Source organism: Trachemys scripta, chromosome 4 (genome assembly GCF_013100865.1).
Source record: "Trachemys scripta elegans isolate TJP31775 chromosome 4, CAS_Tse_1.0, whole genome shotgun sequence".
In the NCBI taxonomy this organism is placed as follows: domain Eukaryota; kingdom Metazoa; phylum Chordata; order Testudines; family Emydidae; genus Trachemys; species Trachemys scripta.
This window is the reverse complement of record NC_048301.1, coordinates 137,527,487-137,544,719: the sequence shown is the minus strand read 5'-3', so window position 1 is coordinate 137,544,719 and position 17,233 is coordinate 137,527,487. Positions and strand designations below refer to the sequence as shown.

The 17,233-nt window shown below is 58.5% G+C and overlaps 1 protein-coding gene across 5 annotated transcripts in view; it reads left to right on the top strand.

Annotated features, from left to right (window-relative positions):
- Positions 1-16,974, top strand: part of AMPD2 (adenosine monophosphate deaminase 2) — a 40,627-nt gene extending 23,653 nt beyond the window's left edge. For all 5 annotated transcript variants that reach the window (XM_034767782.1, XM_034767783.1, XM_034767780.1 and 2 more), the window contains 13 exons: positions 4,455-4,641; positions 5,571-5,712; positions 6,697-6,786; positions 7,122-7,251; positions 7,646-7,840; positions 8,375-8,506; positions 9,310-9,473; positions 10,080-10,206; positions 10,573-10,736; positions 11,166-11,286; positions 11,696-11,869; positions 13,318-13,428; positions 14,079-16,974. In XM_034767782.1, coding sequence (XP_034623673.1) covers positions 4,455-4,641; positions 5,571-5,712; positions 6,697-6,786; positions 7,122-7,251; positions 7,646-7,840; positions 8,375-8,506; positions 9,310-9,473; positions 10,080-10,206; positions 10,573-10,736; positions 11,166-11,286; positions 11,696-11,869; positions 13,318-13,428; positions 14,079-14,294 — 1,953 coding nt within the window. In that variant the 3' untranslated portion in view covers positions 14,295-16,974. The remainder of the gene's footprint in view (positions 1-4,454; positions 4,642-5,570; positions 5,713-6,696; positions 6,787-7,121; positions 7,252-7,645; positions 7,841-8,374; positions 8,507-9,309; positions 9,474-10,079; positions 10,207-10,572; positions 10,737-11,165; positions 11,287-11,695; positions 11,870-13,317; positions 13,429-14,078) is intronic.
- The last annotated feature ends 259 nt before the right edge of the window (positions 16,975-17,233 follow it).

The following is a 17,233-nucleotide window of genomic DNA, read 5'->3' as shown; positions in this document are numbered from 1 at the left end:
TGCAGGTAGTGCAGGTATGCCGGCCCGTGCCACAGTGACACTTTCCCTTGTGGTATGGACGTGCCCTGAGACACCTCTGCCCATGTCACTGGGCACCTCGCAGTACCCAGTCTCGAGGGCTGGGCCACAGCATCTATCCCCAAATCTCCTCGTCTTGGGTGATGGGCAGTACATCTGCCCCTGAGTATTCGAGCCAGGGGCTGACCCTCCCCTCTCCAGAACCAGCAGGATCCAGTGAGATCCTTGTGGGAACCTCTTGAACCCATTTGGGGCCACCAATCCCTGGGCCACATCCCCAGCTGATGTAAATTGGCACAGCCCCATTGGAATCAACAGAGTGATGCCAGTTTACATCAGTTGAGGATGTGGCCCATTCTTCTCTCTCCCTGTCCCCTTTCCCACTGGATCAAGGTGACATCTAAAAGTAGTTCCTAGCACAGTTCTCCTTACTGAAATAGCAATGGCTACTTATTGTCCGAGCATCTTCCCTTCCGCGGCATATCGCTGTGCAGCAGTGTGATTTGGCTAAGGAGTTCTGACCTGTACAGTGCCAGCTGCTTTCATCACATAGCTGGGAGAATTCATTGCTCCTTTATTAGCCTGTTAGTATTGCGGAAAGGGACCTGGCCCCCACTGTAACGGGCTTTACCAAACCTGCTCTAGATTGGATGTGTTCCTGTATTTAAAAGGTGAGAGGTTATTTGTGCATAATTTAACCCGTAGCAGGCAGGACAGGAAACCTGACTACAGCCCATGAGGATCAGAGAGCAAAGCTGATTGATCTAGGGAGGGAAATGCAAAGAGAAAACTGATAGCAAATGTAAATAAGCAGGTGACACTCGAATCCTCTATAAAGCATTGTTAGGAGCAAGAGGAAGTTTTAAACTATGAGGGGTTGGCTTCTCCGCTGGTGGAAATTGGTGTCGCTCCACTGACTGACCACCAGCTCAGGATCTGGCCCATGATTTTCATCTGGACAATGTCTCTAGAAACCCAGCCCACTGTGAGCCTGTTCTAACACCCGCTGGAGTCAGCAGGGCCTGGATCCTCAGAGGAATTTAGGTAACTCCCCAATGGGAATCAGATGCCTAAATACCTTTGAGGATCTGGACCCAGGAGCCTTTAATTTCTGTGGTCTTTGGATCAGATCCTATGCGTGCAAGCGCATGCACGTGTGCACACACTAGTAACAGGAGCTCGCCAGGCCATGCAGCCCTGTGGTCTTAGGGTGTGTTTACATGGCGAGCAGCAGCCCGTGCCAGTGCATCAGAGTCCCAGTCGGCAGGGTTCGCCGGGCCCACGCTATTGCCCTAAAGCATCTGGGTAGAGATTTGGGCTCTGAAGCCTAGGGAGGGGGGTGGGTTTCAGAGCCTGAGTGCTAGCCCAAATGTCTACACAGCTAGTTTTTGTTAGGGGGCTTATTCCTTCACCCTCTCACTTCCCTGGTCCTTCTCGCATGAACAGAGAGCAACAATACCCAAAGTCCAAAGACGCAAACAATTCAGTGTTTATTGGGGTGAACTTCCAGCAAGCATGATTCCAGTTTCCTTCCTCAGTGTCCCCCTTCCCAGCTCTGACACCACAGAGCCATCCCTGTTCCCATTCCCCCCTTAGCAAAACATGATTCCAATTTCCCCACCCCCATTTCCTGTTCCCATTCCCCCTTACTTCCTGATTGACTGCAGACTATATAGTAAAACTTGAGTTCTGCTTAGCTATACCTTAACCAATCATTTTACTGAAATTTAACTAACCAATCCTAACATACTGTAACATGGTTATTTAATCAATTATATCCCACCACCTTAATTGGTTTACACCTAACAAAATTAATTATACAGCAGACAGAAACAATTACAGAACCAGACAGAGACCATGCAAATAAACATACAAAACAATACAGAAGTGAGAATTTTACATCCCAGCTATTGATAAGTGAGTTCTTACCAGACAGAAAACTATCAACCTAAGTTTGCTTTTACATCTTCCTTTCTCTGGAGGTGATAGGAATATCAGGGCAGAATTGTGTTCCTAACAGCCCAATAGCACCTTATTTCCATGTGACTAGTTTGGAATGTGAGGATGTGACCGTTCACTTCTCAGCTTATGGCTGCCTCTGCTCCTTCGCCAAAGGCCTTAGCCTAAGAACAGAGCCTCAGACTGTCACAGTACGAGAAGGCCCTTTCACAGACAGTGATTTTGATTCTTTCTTTTATACCTCTATAACTAGCTAAGTGATAAGAATACACCTAAATTCTTAAAGTATAGGCCTTTACAGACAGGCCTGAATATCTATATCCTAACAGTTTTAGCACTGGAGTGTGAACCCCGTGGACCCAAGCCCGTGGACCTGAGCTCTGAGACTCGCTGCTTACTGTGTAGATGGACCCTAAGTGACTTTGCAATGGTACGCTCCAGGAAGTGAAACGGCTAGTGGGCCTATTGCCTTGGCCTTTCTCTAGCCCTTTCCCCCTCCTCCCCTGCGAGGCTCAATGTACTAATGCTGGTAAAGCACAGGCACCGTGGGTAGAAAAGAGCAATGTATTGTGATTTGTGTAGCCAGTACAATCCCTCCGCTACTCAGCATCCTGCAGGACTGCGTGATTCCTGTTTCTCTTCCTGATCCTCTAATTCCTTATCTCCCATCACCTTTGGCTTGTTGGCTGTGGGCTCGATCTGCCTCTGAACGTGCCAGGCAGAAAACGTGGACAGCGAGCTGAAAAGGACAGCAGATAGGAAGTTAGAGCATCCAGGGAGAGTCTGCAAAACCCCAGGGGCCAGAACATCTCCTGGCGGCACGTCTATAATGTACACAGTCTTTGCAAGGGAGATCGCACGCCTGTCTGGCAGCGCATCTGTAACATGTACGCTCTCTGTGTGGGAGATCGCATGCCTATGCAGCAGCACGTCTATAACATGTACGCTCTCAGCGTGGGAGATCGGCCGCACCCCGGCAGCATGACTGTAATGTGTACACTCTCCACGTGGGAGCTCGCACGCCTGTCCGGCAGCGTGTTTATAACATATACGCTCTTTGTGTGGGAGATCACACGGCACCCGGCAGTGTGTCTATAACGTGTACGCTCTCAGCATGGGAGATCGCACGCACGCCAAGCAGCGCGTCTGTAATGTGTACGCTTTCTGCGTGGGAGATCGCCTGGCTCCCCGCAGCGTGTCTATAACGTGTACGCTTTCTGCATGGGAGATCGCCTGGCTCCCCGCAGCGTGTCTATAACATGTACGCTCTCTGTGTGGAGATCACTCACTTGCACACACATCCATGATGGGAACGTTAAACTGCCAAGGCAGCGTCGCCGTTGCAGCCTCAGCCACGCGCCTTCCTGCTCATTCACAAGATTCCTGGTGCCCGTCCAGATGACTCCCCAGCCAGCGATAGATGCGACGGCAGCGTTTCCCTCTGTGTGGGTGTGTTACACACTTGGGAGGATGTGGCTGTACACAAATCCTCACGTGCAGCAGAGACGGAGTGGGCGTTTGTGCCCAGCAGGCTGCAATAATACAAGGAGTGGAGCGGCGTCTTGGGGGAGGGGAAGAGAGCTCCCCCTGCACGTCTCTCTCCCACTTGCTGCTGGCCTAGGGCTGGGACTGATGTCTCCTGGGCCAGGCAGGCTTTGGTCTTACGCCTCCAGCAGGCTCCCCTGCTACAGGAGAAGAGTAGATGGTGATTGGAGCTGAGGATGTGGAAACACGCCCTCTTTCCTCTCTGCCCTCAAGTCTCCCCTCCGCGGGATCCTTAGCCCCCTCTCATCTCCTTGGTTGAGGCCCGAAGAAGAGAGTTCATTTTCAGGCCACAGCCCCTGTACATCCTCCCAGGCTGGCTCAGCACCAGCATCCAAGGAAGGGACCCAGGCAGGGGGAGGCACCGCATCCCAGCACGACTCCTGCAGTAGGGAGGCTGATGGCTTCTGTCTAGGGTGGCCGAGGAAAACCCTAAGATAGGAAATGAAGAGGTGACCAGTTGGGTCTGGTAGCTCCGAAAATCCTTGACAAGGACATGTGTGTGTGTGAGAGAGAGAGAGAGAGAGAGAGAGAGAGAGATCAGTGAAATTAAAAGATAACATTTTAACATAGTAAGAGTTTCATCCTTTTTAAAATATTATTATTTTAAATCCACCAGGTATGTTAACCTGCAGAACTTGCTGCTGCAGGATATTACTGAAGAAAACCTGCTTCCAGATCCCAAACCTGCTGATCATTTTTTAACCCTTTACATATGAGCAAGATTTTCCCTCCTCCCCATGGGGAAAACTCAGGCCCTATTCTAGCCCCTTAAAGCACTGGCATTCACATCTTTCCTCATGCCCCATAGGATGGATCCTCCCAGACCTCAGTTTGGGGCATGGATCATGTTCATCCATGGAAACCTGCCCAGGCTGGTTCCAAGCCGTGGGCCTGACCCTGGCTAGAGCCTGTGTCTCCTCTTTGCCCTCCAGGTGCCTTTCACAGACCTGCTAGATGCAGCCAAGAGCGTGGTGAAGGCACTGTTCATCCGGGAGAAGTACATGGGGCTCTCCCTGCAGAGCTTCTGCAAGACCACCGCCCGCTTCTTGGAGGAGCTCTCTGGGAAACCGCTGGAGACCCGGTTCTATGAGGAGATCCCAGAGACCCCCGTGGCTGCAGGTGAGGCCAGGGCTGCGGTGGGCAGAGGAGCAATGAGTGGCGGGGTAAACCCCGAGGTGCCTCAGGGTGGGAGCACGATGGATGGCTAGGAGACGGTGGGCCGGTGGGGAGCTGAGCAGGGCTCCGTAGATCCGTTCCCATGAGGCTGCAGAATGGACTCCTGGAGGAGTGGGGGAGAGGGGAAGAAGCCTCATCCCTTGGAACAGGGGTCCCCAACGCGGTGCCCGCAGGCACCATGGCACCCACTGGGGCATCTAAGTGCGCCCGTGTACTGGCGGCGGACGAGCATCATCCAAAATGCTGCTGAGAAGCAGCGTCATCCAGAGGCGTTGCTGCCGAAATGCTGCCGATTTTCAGCGGCATTTCGGCGGCGACGCCTCTGGATGACGCTGCTTGGCAGCATTTCGGCAGAGACGCCTATTGATGTTGCCGCTTGGTCGTCTGGCGCCCGCCAGACTAAAAAGGTTGGGGACCACTGCCTTGGAACAATCCTGCCCAGGAGTGGGGGAGCGGGGTGTCGAGCTAGCTTTCGGCTCACTGGGTGACCCGCCCCTTCCCCACCTGCTGGCACTTGCATCCTGGTCATGCTCTCCCTACCCCTGTTCATTCAAAGGGGGTGGTCGGAGGGGGCATTGTGTGAGGGGAGTCGGATGGGGGGCCCTGAGGGAGGAGGGTCCCTGGTGGGGGAAGGGGCAAAAGTCTGGATTGCGAGATGGAGGGAGTCCCAGGGGGGAGGGGGTGGCATTGAGCAGGCGAGTGACATATCTGGACTGGGGAGTCCTGCTCTCAGGCCCCCCCGCCTTTGCCGAAGACTCTGATGCCTTGTCCTGGGGCTCCACGAGGGACCTAGTCCCAGGCTAGCGCTAGGTGCTGTCCAGACCCCAACCCAGTATGAACGCTTCCTGCGCTGCTGCTCCTCCTGTTTGCAGATGCTCCTGTGCACCCCCCATTCACAGACCAGCACCCCTACGAGGCCTGCCTCCCTGAGGCCATGCCGGCCGACCTGGGCTTCGGCCTCAGGATGGTCAGCGGCGTGATCCACGTCTACACCAAGCGCGATGTCGTGGACAGGTGAGGGAGGGGGAAGCGCAGGTGGGAGGGCTTCTGGGCATGAACCCAGGTGTAACCTGGGTGCCTGGCATGGCGAGGAGCAAGGGCTGCGGGGTCTGAAAGGAGCCAGGTCTGTACTGGAGAAGCAGCCTCTTTGGGGCACGTGGAATGAGAGTCCTGCCCATGGGGCCCAATCCCATCCCTTCCCAGCAGGCTCTCCGAGGCACTGCATTGCGTGGCACGTGCAGTGCCCCTTTTGTGTCTGGATACCAAGTGCCCTTTGCCTTCTGCCTTCCTGGGGCTAGCCTGGGGCCAGCAGGGTGGCCTTCCCTGGCCATCTCTTTGGGGTTTCTTCCTCTCATTCGCCCCACTTCTGCAAGCCTTGCTGGCCGGCTTTCCTCAGGTCACACAGAGAGCCAGGGACAGAGCCCAGCCCCTGGTCTTAGCCCAGGCTCTAACAACCGAGCGGCACTGCCTCTCGTGGGAGGAATAATATTATTCAGAGGAGGTTTTTTATTACATTGCATCGAAAGATCCCAGGGAGCACTATGAACTGTCACTTCACTTAGCATCTAAGGGCAGCCACCTCTGGGGTGGGTGTAGCTGCTGCTTAACAGCCTCCAGCAACACTACCCAATGGGGGCTGGGAGGGAAGGTGACAAATAACACTACCACTTGAAATGGCTTGAGGGTTTGGGGAGATGGTTGGAAACAACCCCTGTGAATGGGGCCTGGGGCACTGGATTAACTCCCCTGCCCTTGTGAAAGAGATCTGAATTGCAGGGCAGTGCCCTAGCCATGGAGCTATGAGGTACTGTGGGTGGGGCTTTCTCTGTCTCTCCTCTGGAGCTTGGCCACCTTGTAAATAGTTTCTGGAGCAGGGACTTGACCTTGGGTCTCCCACATGCCACCTGGGTGCCCTGTCCTGAGCTGCTCCCTTTCCCTGCCCCCATGACTGTGCGTACCATGTCGGTGTGACCGACCCTGTGCTGTCTCCTCCCACAGGAGCACAGAGCTGGACCTGCCGTACCCCGACCTGCAGGAGTTCATCGCCGACATGAATGTCTTGATGGCTCTGATCATCAATGGCCCCATGTAAGCAGAGCAGCTTCCCTTCCTGCCCGCTTCCCTGGGGCTGCACAGCTTAGGCAGCTGCTCCCACCCATGAAGCTGCCTGGCCCCTCTGTTGGGCTGGCTGCTGCACCGTTACAGCTACAGAGTTGAACCAAGGGCCACCTCGTGTGTGAATGGGACTGGTCCAGCCTCAGGCTGCAGGCAGTACAAGATGCCCCCTCTTCAGACTACAGCCCGAGAGTTGCAGTTAATAACACCAAGGCCACAGAGTGGCAGAGCCAGGGGTCAAACCCAGGGTTTAGGCCCAGGGGCTTGTGAACAGAGACCCCAGATCCATCACCTGTTCCCTTGTCCAGAAAATCCTTCTGCTACCGGCGGCTGCAGTACCTGAGCTCCAAGTTCCAGATGCACGTCCTACTCAACGAGATGAAGGAGCTGGCGGCTCAGAAGAAGGTCCCCCACCGGGACTTCTACAACATCCGCAAGGTACTATCAGGGCCGGAGCCTACCCCAGCCCTGTGTTCCCTGAGGCATCATCCCATGCAGCCAAGCAAATTCCTCGCTGGTCTGATTGCCCTAGGGAGGGAGGTCCTCTGTCCCCCGGCTTGGGCAGCAGCACTGCCAGCTCCTCCCAACTTGCAGGGACCACCTGCATCAGCCCCTGTGGCCCAGTCGGTTCCTGTCCTCTGCTGTGCTGAGGCCATGAGCACCTCCCCACTGAGACTGAGACCCATCAGGCAGTGACGGCTTTCAGGTCCTGCTGACCTCGACTTGGGTTCCAACCTAGTGGTCAAGGGCTCCTGCTCCTGGCCCATGCTTGTGGGAGGGCTGGGGTCTTGGGCCCTGGGCCTTGGTCACGTGTGTCCCTCCCCCCGCACAGGTGGACACGCACATCCACGCCTCATCCTGCATGAACCAGAAGCACCTGCTGCGCTTCATCAAGCGCACCATGAAGAAGCACCTGGACGAGATCGTGCACGTGGAGAAGGGCAAGGAGCAGACCCTGAAGGAGGTCTTCGAGACCATGAACCTCACGGCCTATGACCTCAGCGTGGATACACTGGATGTCCATGCGGTACGCTGCCCTAGGGAGGTGCTCCAGCTCTGCTGCCCTCTGGGGATGGCCTCCTTTGCTCTGGGCAGGACTGTGGCTCCCACCTGGGATGTCGGGAAAAGATGCAGCACAGGAAAGCAAACCCATTCTGGGTAGAACCTGCCCCACTGTGCTCCCCAAGGGACCCGGCTCTTGATGGCTCCCGCACCCCATGCCTGCTCAGGCCAGATCCCCCGGTGTCCCAGCACTGGCCTGCAGGGACATCCTGCGGCTGAGGCTCAGCCCCATGGCCTTTGCTGAGCTGAATGATGGATCCTCTCTGTGAGACCTGGGCAGCTGGGGCCCCCTGGGAGGAAAAGATGTCAGGTCTGGGGGAGAAGGTGCTGGAGGCAGGGGATGCTCGCCCCTGCCATGGGATGGGCACTCAGAGGATGGGTCTTTGAAGACTTGCTCTGGTGGGAGCCAGGGAGGGACAGTGGGGTCACTGGGCTGGGACTGCACGTGCTCCTCTCCTGGCTGCCTGTGCGCTGACATGTCCCTCTGCCCTGGCGGCAGGACCGTAACACCTTCCACCGCTTTGACAAGTTCAACACCAAGTACAACCCCATCGGGGAGTCCATCCTGCGCGAGATCTTCATCAAGACGGACAACCAGGTCTCGGGAAAGTACTTCGCTCACATCATCAAGGTGAGAGCCTCCTCTGGGCCTGTACTCCCAGAAGGGGCATCCTCCGGGCCCTGGCATCTTTGCCACCCTGCTGCGGAGACCGGCCCCGCTTGCCTTCACCTGCCAAGCCCCCCTGAGCAGGCAGCCTAGGAAGGAAGCCAAAGGCCAATTCTGTCATGGGGGCAGGGTCACCAAGGGCTAGTGCAGCCTGGCAACAGTGCCTCCTTCTGTCTCTTGCTTGATCCCGCTGGTGAACAGTGAGTGGATTTAGTGTCCGGGCTGCTCAGTCTTGTTGACAAGTTTGCAAAGCCGGGTGTCGGGGAACAGCAGTGTAGAGATGGGGGTCTCAGGGTGGAAACAGAGCTAAACAGAGACTGTTTGAGGGAGCGGGGAGTGGGGGATCCAGAGAAGAGAACCTCCTGGGGGTGAAAATGTGTGCACGCGGAGGGTGAAGGGCATATAGGATGTGCCCAATTTGGGGCTGGCTGTCTCCCCTAGTGAGGCCTGTGTGTGTGTGTGTGTGTGTGTGTGTGGAAGAGTCTCGTGTTTCACGAGCGGCACGTGGGAGTCTTACATCACTGTAGTGTGCCCACGCATGCCTTTGATTTGGGAGGCAAAATGTGCAGACGTCCGCGTTGCAAGGCCAGGCGCACACTTGCATCACTGTTTTGCAAGCTGAGGCGTGCACAAGCATGTGTGTCTCCCTGTGTCACATGTGCGTGTGTCTCCTCATGTCTCACGAGCCAAGGTGTGCGTTTCCCGAGCCAGCCCGCTGGCTGGGAGGGCACTTCTCACGGCGAACGTGCCTGTTGCCCTCTCCGCAGGAGGTGATGTCCGACCTGGAGGAGAGCAAGTATCAGAATGCGGAGCTGCGGCTCTCCATATACGGCCGGTCACGGGACGAGTGGGACAAGCTGGCCAAGTGGGCCGTGAGCCACAAGGTGCATTCCAACAACGTGCGCTGGCTGGTGCAGGTGCCACGCCTCTTGTGAGTAGTCTCTGTCTGCAGGGCTGGAGCAGGGGGGGGGCCTCCAGACAGAGCTGGTCATGTGGGCTTCATGCCAGGGACCGACCCTTCCAACCAAGGATGACAACGATGATTCTTTGTATTCCAGTAGCCCTGCTCTGGGGCCTGGGCTTGGCTAAACCTGGACAGTCCAGGAGCTCCCTAGTGGGGCAGTGTCCTGATCCAAGTGGGAAGGGATCCAGCTGGAGGGGGAGCCATCCTGCATCTCCAGGCAGGCGTCAGGCTCATTGGGAAGCCTGGTTCCAGGGCCCAGGAGCTGGGTGAACCAAGCAGAGGAATGGATGGGACTGGGGGAGGCAGCAGGATGAGGGAGCCTGGAAGGGTGGGAACTGACAACTGAGTGTGGGGCAGAGAGAGGAGGAATCAGGCTCCAGGGTCTAGAAGAATCCTACGACCATTGGCCCAGGGCTAGTGGCCTGATGCCCTGCCCTGTGTAAATCAGGACTAGCCCCATTGAATTCGGGAGCAGGATCTGGTCCCAAGAAGCGAGCTGCCGAGCTGGCCATGGTGGGGAGGAGTCCCGGTTTGAGCCTGCCCTCGGGTGGGGGCCCTCTCTGTCTCTCACAGCGATGTGTACCGCACCAAGAAGCAGCTGGCCAACTTTCAGGAGATGCTGGAGAATATTTTCCTGCCCCTCTTCGAAGCCACCATCCATCCTGCCAGCCACCCAGAGCTACACCTCTTCCTGGAGCACGTGCGTGCCACCCACAGGGCTTGGGGACTGGGTTGGATTGAGCTGGGGATGGCAGGGCGAGCAGGGAATGGCCGGCACAGGCCCATGTGTGTGGCATAGTTGAGTGCTTCTGTGGGGTGACAGGGGCCTTCTTGGGGAGGGTAACATGCCAGATCTGAAATCCATCAAGCTCCTGCTTCTGTGGTGCCCTGCCCCTGACCTGGGCACATCAGTCCTCCTTCGGCCAGCTGGGGTGTGGGGTCTGTAGTCACCCAGGAGGGGACAGTACTGCCTCCAGTAGGGGTGCCTTGGGAAGGAGCCGTGGGTCCTCCTGCCCTGAGCCGTGCGCTTCTCCTCCGGCTTCTCACGCTCCCCTCCCCACGGCAGGTGGACGGCTTTGACAGCGTGGATGACGAATCCAAGCCAGAGCATCGCATCTTCAACCAGGACAGCCCCCTGCCCGGGACCTGGGTTGAAGAAGACAATCCGCCCTACTCGTACTACCTGTACTACATGTACGCCAACATGACGGTGCTGAACCACCTGCGCAGGTAGGAGACCCCCCGAGTGGGGGAGGAGTCATCTGTGCAGGTAGAGGGAGCCCTCTCGCCCTGCCTGGCCCATCCCCATGGCACTGGGGGGGGTCACCTGGCAATTCTGGGCAGGTTGCAGGGACCCATGGAGGACATTGCTAATCCAGCTGTTCGTGTCCTGCCAGGGGGCTGTCCGTTACACCATTTTGGCTGTGGAGTGCCCCCTTGTGGCTGGGGCATTACACAGCAGTGTGTCGGACACCTTTTAGAGTGCAGGGTCTGTCTGGGGATTCCCTATCCAGGAGAGCCCGCTCCTGGTGGTTGCGTTCAGGTGGCGCGGTTCCTGGCATCCCCTGCCCCCGTGTCTCCCTGGCTCACGTGCTGTGGGTCCGTGCCCACCACAGGCAGTGACCAGTCGCTGACCTGCCTTTGGCAACCTCTCTGCAGGAAGAGGGGCTTCCACACCTTTGTCCTGCGCCCTCACTGTGGGGAGGCGGGCCCAATCCACCACCTGGTGTCAGCCTTCATGCTGTCGGAGAACATCTCGCATGGGCTGCTGCTCCGCAAGGTAAGAACCCAGAGAGCTGCGCCCAGGGGGAACTTGGCAGTTGGTTCTGTCGGGTACCGAGCAACCGGCGACCCTGACACACCAGCAGAGCACGGGACAGGAGCAGGCAGGGGGCTGAGATGTTACCGGTACAGATGGCTGCATCTCCATCATGGCAGGTCTTGGGGAAGGCCCTTGGCTGGTGGGGAGCCCGGATACCATGGTGATGGGCACGTTAAGAGAACTTAGCTTGGTTAGGGTCCTACAAGTGCCAGGACAGAGGGACAGCCCTGGAATTCTAGCATGCCAGCGGGAGAGCTTCCTAGCCACCATGGGGGGTCTGATCCTGGGGCTCCGAGGTGGGGTGGGGAAAAGTCGGGTTCTGAAGGGATCCTGTTAACCACGCTGTCTCCCGGCTCGTCCTGGCCAGGCGCCTGTGCTGCAGTACCTCTACTACCTAGCCCAGATTGGCATCGCCATGTCCCCGCTCAGCAACAACAGTCTCTTCCTGAGCTACCACCGCAACCCATTGCCCGAGTATCTGTCCCGCGGCCTGATGGTCTCGCTCTCCACTGATGACCCCCTGCAGTTCCACTTCACCAAGGTGAGCGAGTCGCGGCGCGCAGGGCTGAGACCCCAGCCGCCCCAGGCAGCTCTGCAAAGCGCCATCTGGGGGCCCTGTGTAGCACTCAGGGAGACATCAGCAGCCTGCGGAGGGACTGGGAGGAGAGCAGCAGCCAACGATTGGGGGGTGGAAGACACTGACCTTTGGGGAAAGATGGAAAGAGCTGCATGTGTCTAGCTTGGCCCAGGGTGGTAGCTGGGGGCATGAGACCAGCCTTGGTGTGCCTGTAGGCTGTGACACCAAGACTCGGGAGGGGTTGGAAGTGGCACAAGGATTCATCCCTAGGGTGAAAGAGGCGAGGGGACCCTTCCTGCCAGGGAATGGGCTGGGGCCCCTGTTTTGTGTCCTAGAGCAGTGGCGGCGCTGCTGACTGGACCCCACAGCTCTCTGCTGGCTCCGGCATGGGCGTGCAGACAGGGCCGGGCACTGGGGGAGGTTGGGGTGTTTAAAGCAGGGTTTTGTTGCAGCTGCTGGAGGGGAAGCCAGAGGTCCCCAGCGATGTTGCTTTAATGTAAGCCGGCCCAGCTGGTGAAATCGCACCTTTCTGCGGCAGGGCTAAGGGACTCCTGCAGGTGCTGCAGTGAGAGCAGAGACTGGGCCGCGCGCTGAGTCTGGGGGAGAGGTGGGGAGCTGACCTGGGTTTTGGTTCAGGCCCCAGTCAGGCTGGAGGGGGCCTGGCTGCAAGCAGCTCCCTGTGCTGTGATGGGGGAGACGCTGCTCCCAGGCCCCCAACTCGTTCCCAGATTTCTGTCTGCCCTGCCTTTGGCAGCAAGTCCAGCTCCAGCCAGCTGGGGGACTGTGCCCTGCCCCTCTGGCTCCAGTGCCAGTCCCCGGTGGGTGAAATGCCAGGGAAGCTGGGACTATCGCTGCCCTTTCCCCTCCATTGTGGGCCCATTCAGGGTCAGGACTCCCCCCAGTCTCCTGGCCGCTGGGCTCGGTTGTGCAGGCCACGCGGTGCGTGCAAACAGGAGATGCACGTGCCGAGGCCCCCGAGGAGAGGCGTGTGGGGTGGAGGTGGGTGCAGAACTCTCCCCGCCTGCAACCGGCTGTGCTCACCAACCTCATCTTTGGGCACGAGGAGCCCTCCTGCTGCCCCCTCGTGGGAAGCGTCTGCATTGCGGCTTCCCTTTCAAGGCCCAGTCACCGCTGGTGCTAAGTGGGCCACCAGCCCCAGCAGAGAGGCCAGGGACTGAGCTGCTGCCCCTCAGCCCTGGAGGGGCCCCGGGCAGGGGCTCACAGGGCAGGGCAGTGTGGAGGAAGCATGCCGGGGTGCCGCCCATGCCAGCTGTTGGCCACAGCGATCAGCAGCCCCCCCTCCCACGCTCTCCTGCTCAGCTGCAGGTGGGTATGGGGTGAGAGGCTGCTCCGGGGAGCTGGCTGCTGGGGGGGGCAGCGTGGGCCGGTCTGACACGGCCATGCCGTTGCAGGAGCCCCTGATGGAGGAGTACAGCATCGCCACGCAGGTGTGGAAGCTCAGCTCCTGCGACATGTGCGAACTTGCTCGCAACAGCGTGCTCATGAGCGGCTTCTCCCACAAGGTAACGCTGGGGTCCCTCGCCCCCCCAGCAGGGCCCCTTCTGCTCCGAGAGCCCAGCACGCATTCAAAGCCTGGGCCGCTCAATACTGTGCAGGCCACGCTGAGGAACCTCAGCAGGTTCCTGCCCCCAGCCTGGCGTTAGGGGGCGCTGTGCTCTGTACCCTACACCCCTCATCTCCCATCCCCCCCGCCTGGCAATAGGGGCGCTGGCTCTGTACCCCGCCCACGCCCCGTCTCCTGCACTGCCGCAGAGGGAACTGTGGTGCTGGAGGGGAGGTCCTGTCGAGCGGCACACGCTGCTTCTGTCAGAGTCAGTGCCGCAGCGCGGTGCCAGGGGCTCTCTGCTTCCGGAGCTGCACTGGCTTTCAGGCGAGACACAAACCAGAGGCTGGGACCTTTAGTGACTGTTACAGAGCCGTTGGCCAGATTCCAGCTCTGGCTATTCCATGCCTGCTCCATGAATCCTCCCGTCTGTTGGGAGTCTTGTTCACTCCCCAGCCGTGACTGTTGCATAGCATTGCTATGCTCTGTTATACGACTGCTGCTCCCCACCCCAGAGGTGACTGCATTTCAGCAGCCAGCATGTGATCCAGCATGCTGAAAGTTCCATCCTGAGACCTCCTGACCATCTGTCTCCGCCCTCTTTCCCAGGTGAAGAGCTACTGGCTGGGACCCAATTACCTGAAGGAAGGGTCTGAGGGGAACGACATCAGACGCACCAACGTGCCGGACATCCGGGTGAGCTACCGCTTTGAAACGCTGTGCCAGGAGCTGACGCTCATCACACAGGCCGTGCAGACGGCAGAGCTGGAGACCATCCAGGAAGAGGACTCCCTGATCATGAGCTCCAGCCTGGGCACGCAGTGAAGGACACTGGTCTGGGCATTCCCCCCCAGGTGCTCTCCCCCCGGGGGGCTGGCCTGGCGCATGAGAATCCCCTGCTGCCTTTCGTAGCATCTGCGCTCCTGGCCCTGGGGATCCTGTCCGTTCCCTGGTGTTGGGTTCGCTGCATTCCCCTTTGCTTGGTGTTTCCCTGAAGAAGGGGCTCGTTCTCTTTCCTTAGTGGCTGCCCTTGGGAACGGGCTGGGGCTGTTTTAGTTGGTTGCTTTGGGTTGTTAGTTTTCTTTTGGGTTTGTTTGTTCTGCCTTTTTTTTTTTAACTCCTGCTGGACTCTAGCGTGAGGGTCTGTGGGGCCGTTTGGAGGCACTAGTGCAGAGGGAGCTGGGTGGCAGGCCAGGAGCGTGGATCCTGGCACCATGGGGAGAGGAGACACGAGGGGGTTGGCGTGCAACTGCACAAGCTCAGTGAGAGGCTTGGAGGCACTAGTGTGCTGGCATGAACGCACACGTGCTCTGGTACGCGTTGAGGGCTGGCGCCCCTCTCTCTTGGTAGGGTGCGCGTTTGGGGGGTGGCTGGAGCATGGTGCTCTGGGCAGGTGCCACTCTCAGCGTGGCTTGTGTTATGCCGGGAAAGGTGTGGCCTTGAGATTGTCAGTCCAGTGAGTTCTGTGGCTGGATGTCTCTGTGGCTGGAGCTGTAGCCATGAGGGCAGGTGGCTGAGAGCTAGGCTTTGCCCTTGCCCAGTACTCCAGCCTGCCGCAGCCGTGCCCCCTACCCCACGCGGCTGTGCTCTATAGGGCTGACTGGGCCACAGTCTTTTTAAATAAAGGAGGATCCACCCTCCAAATTCCTCAAACTGTGATGCCTGAAGCCTCAGCCCCAGGTGAGTGGCATGGGCCTGTGCCCGGCCTGCGGGTCCTGCCCTGGGTTGGCATGGGGGGGAAGGCCAGGGGGCAGGGCCAGAGGTATTTTTAACTCCGTACGCATCTGGTGTCAGTCTGAGCCTTTCTCTGTCAGCTGCAAGGGAGGGCCCTGGGCATCTTTATTAACCGTCTAGCTCCTGGGAACCGCCCAGTCAGGGCAGTCACAGCCAGCCTAGTCTCTCGGGGGCAGTTCCCTTGGGAGACCCCGGGAGCTCCCCGGCAGCAGTAGGGAGCGAGGCGCCAGTTGCCTGTGCCTGGTGCCCAATTTTGTCTGTGTGCGTCAGGCTGCAGAACCGTCCTCCCCGACGCGCTGCTTCATGGCTGTCCCCATCGCCTGCTTAGCCACCACGGCGCCACCCACTCCCCGCCTGCTCTGCTCCTGTGCATCAGGGCCCGGCTGTGGGCTTGCAGAGTGCTCTGTGGCCGAGTCCGCATGGCATTACCCAGAGGGGTCCTAGATCTGACGGGCTCCTCCCCTGCCACCTCTGTTCTAGCCTCCTGGACTACCGAGAGGGATGTTGCCAGTGTCCCGGGGTTGTGGGAGGAACCATCGCTGGCCCCCATGGAACAGATCCAGACCATGTGCCCCCAATCCCGTGATGGCTGTGGGGAAGGGAGGCCCTACCTGCTCTGCTGGGGTCGGTGAGGAGCTCAGCCCCACAGGTCCCCTTGAAGTGAAGTTTTTATGGGTGGGAAGTGACCCCTTCACTGGGGAGGGGCTGGCTGTACGCGGCAGGGGCCAAAGCTGTCGGGAGCAGAGTCAGTCAGCGCTGCCCACCATGCCCTAGGAACAGGCTCCTGGACTCTGTGCCCTTGTGTCTCCCCTCTGCATTCGGGTCCCATGTAGCCAATACGGCTAGGGAGCCCTGGCACCATGCCCATCTCACTGCCATGATGAAAGATCAGGGCGTCGCGCATGGGTGGGAGGTTCCCTGCTCCCAGTCGCTCCTGGGAGCAGCCCACCATGCTGGGGCAAAGCTCAGCTCCCTCCCCTCTTAACTCTGGTCATAATCACTGCCTGGGCCCGTATGGGTGAGGTGCTCCCCTCCTCCGTCCATTCCCGTCCCCTTGCTCCTCCCCACATGCCCACCCAGCCCAGGGGACAGTCCTCACCCAACTCCCTCCAGGGCTCTTGGGTCAGCTGGACGTGTTCCCCCAGAGCGCCGGTCACAGCAGGCTGCTCCCATTTTGACCCATGAGGGGCTGTCAGCCAATTCCAGCAGCCATACCCTAGCCACTGGCCTAGCTGATGGCACCCTGGGCAGAGCGAATGTCTTGGGGGGCCCAGGCCCTGTCCCAGAGCACTCATGGTGGGGCTGGTCTATGGGGGATAGGAGCTCTCCATCCATGTTAGTCCCGCCCCTGTGCCCCTTACCTGGGGTCTTGGTGCTGGAAGCTCTGAGGAGCCGTCGCTGCACTGCAGGCTCTGGCCAGTGCTGGTGCACAGAGCAGTGCGGATCAAAGCCGCAAGCAGGGTCCAAAGCCGAGGGACTCTGCAGATCCTGGCTAAGGAGTGGGAGCGGGGACCATCTGCCCAGTGGCCGGGTTTATCAGTAGGGGATTATCCGCCATACTCACCCTGCTTCACCGGAGCCTGTCCCGGTTCTCTGTGCTGCCTAGACGGAGAAAGTTTTGATTTCTGTGTACCTTAAAGCTGTCTCTTATCCTCCCACTCACCCTGTGGTGTCGCCACGTTGTTCGATGAAACAGCTGACGCACGGTCGTTGTTCTCCGGTGTCATGTCAAAAAAGAGCATGATCAATAAATACAAATTATTTAAGTAAACTCCCGGGGTGTGTGTGACTCCCTGAGCTGGGTGGGGACATGGGAGCTGCCTTCAGACTCAGGTTTCACTGCTTATCACTGTGCTGATTTCTACGTGCAAATGGCTGCAGGGGCTGTGAATCACTAATAATGCTCAGGCCTCGCTGTGGCTCTGGCTCCCAATTGCCTTCCAAACCTGAGATTAATGCCCTGTGGGATGGGTTATTACTCCTCATCTTACAGATCAGAAAACAGGCACAGCCCGAGTCAGCGGCACCCA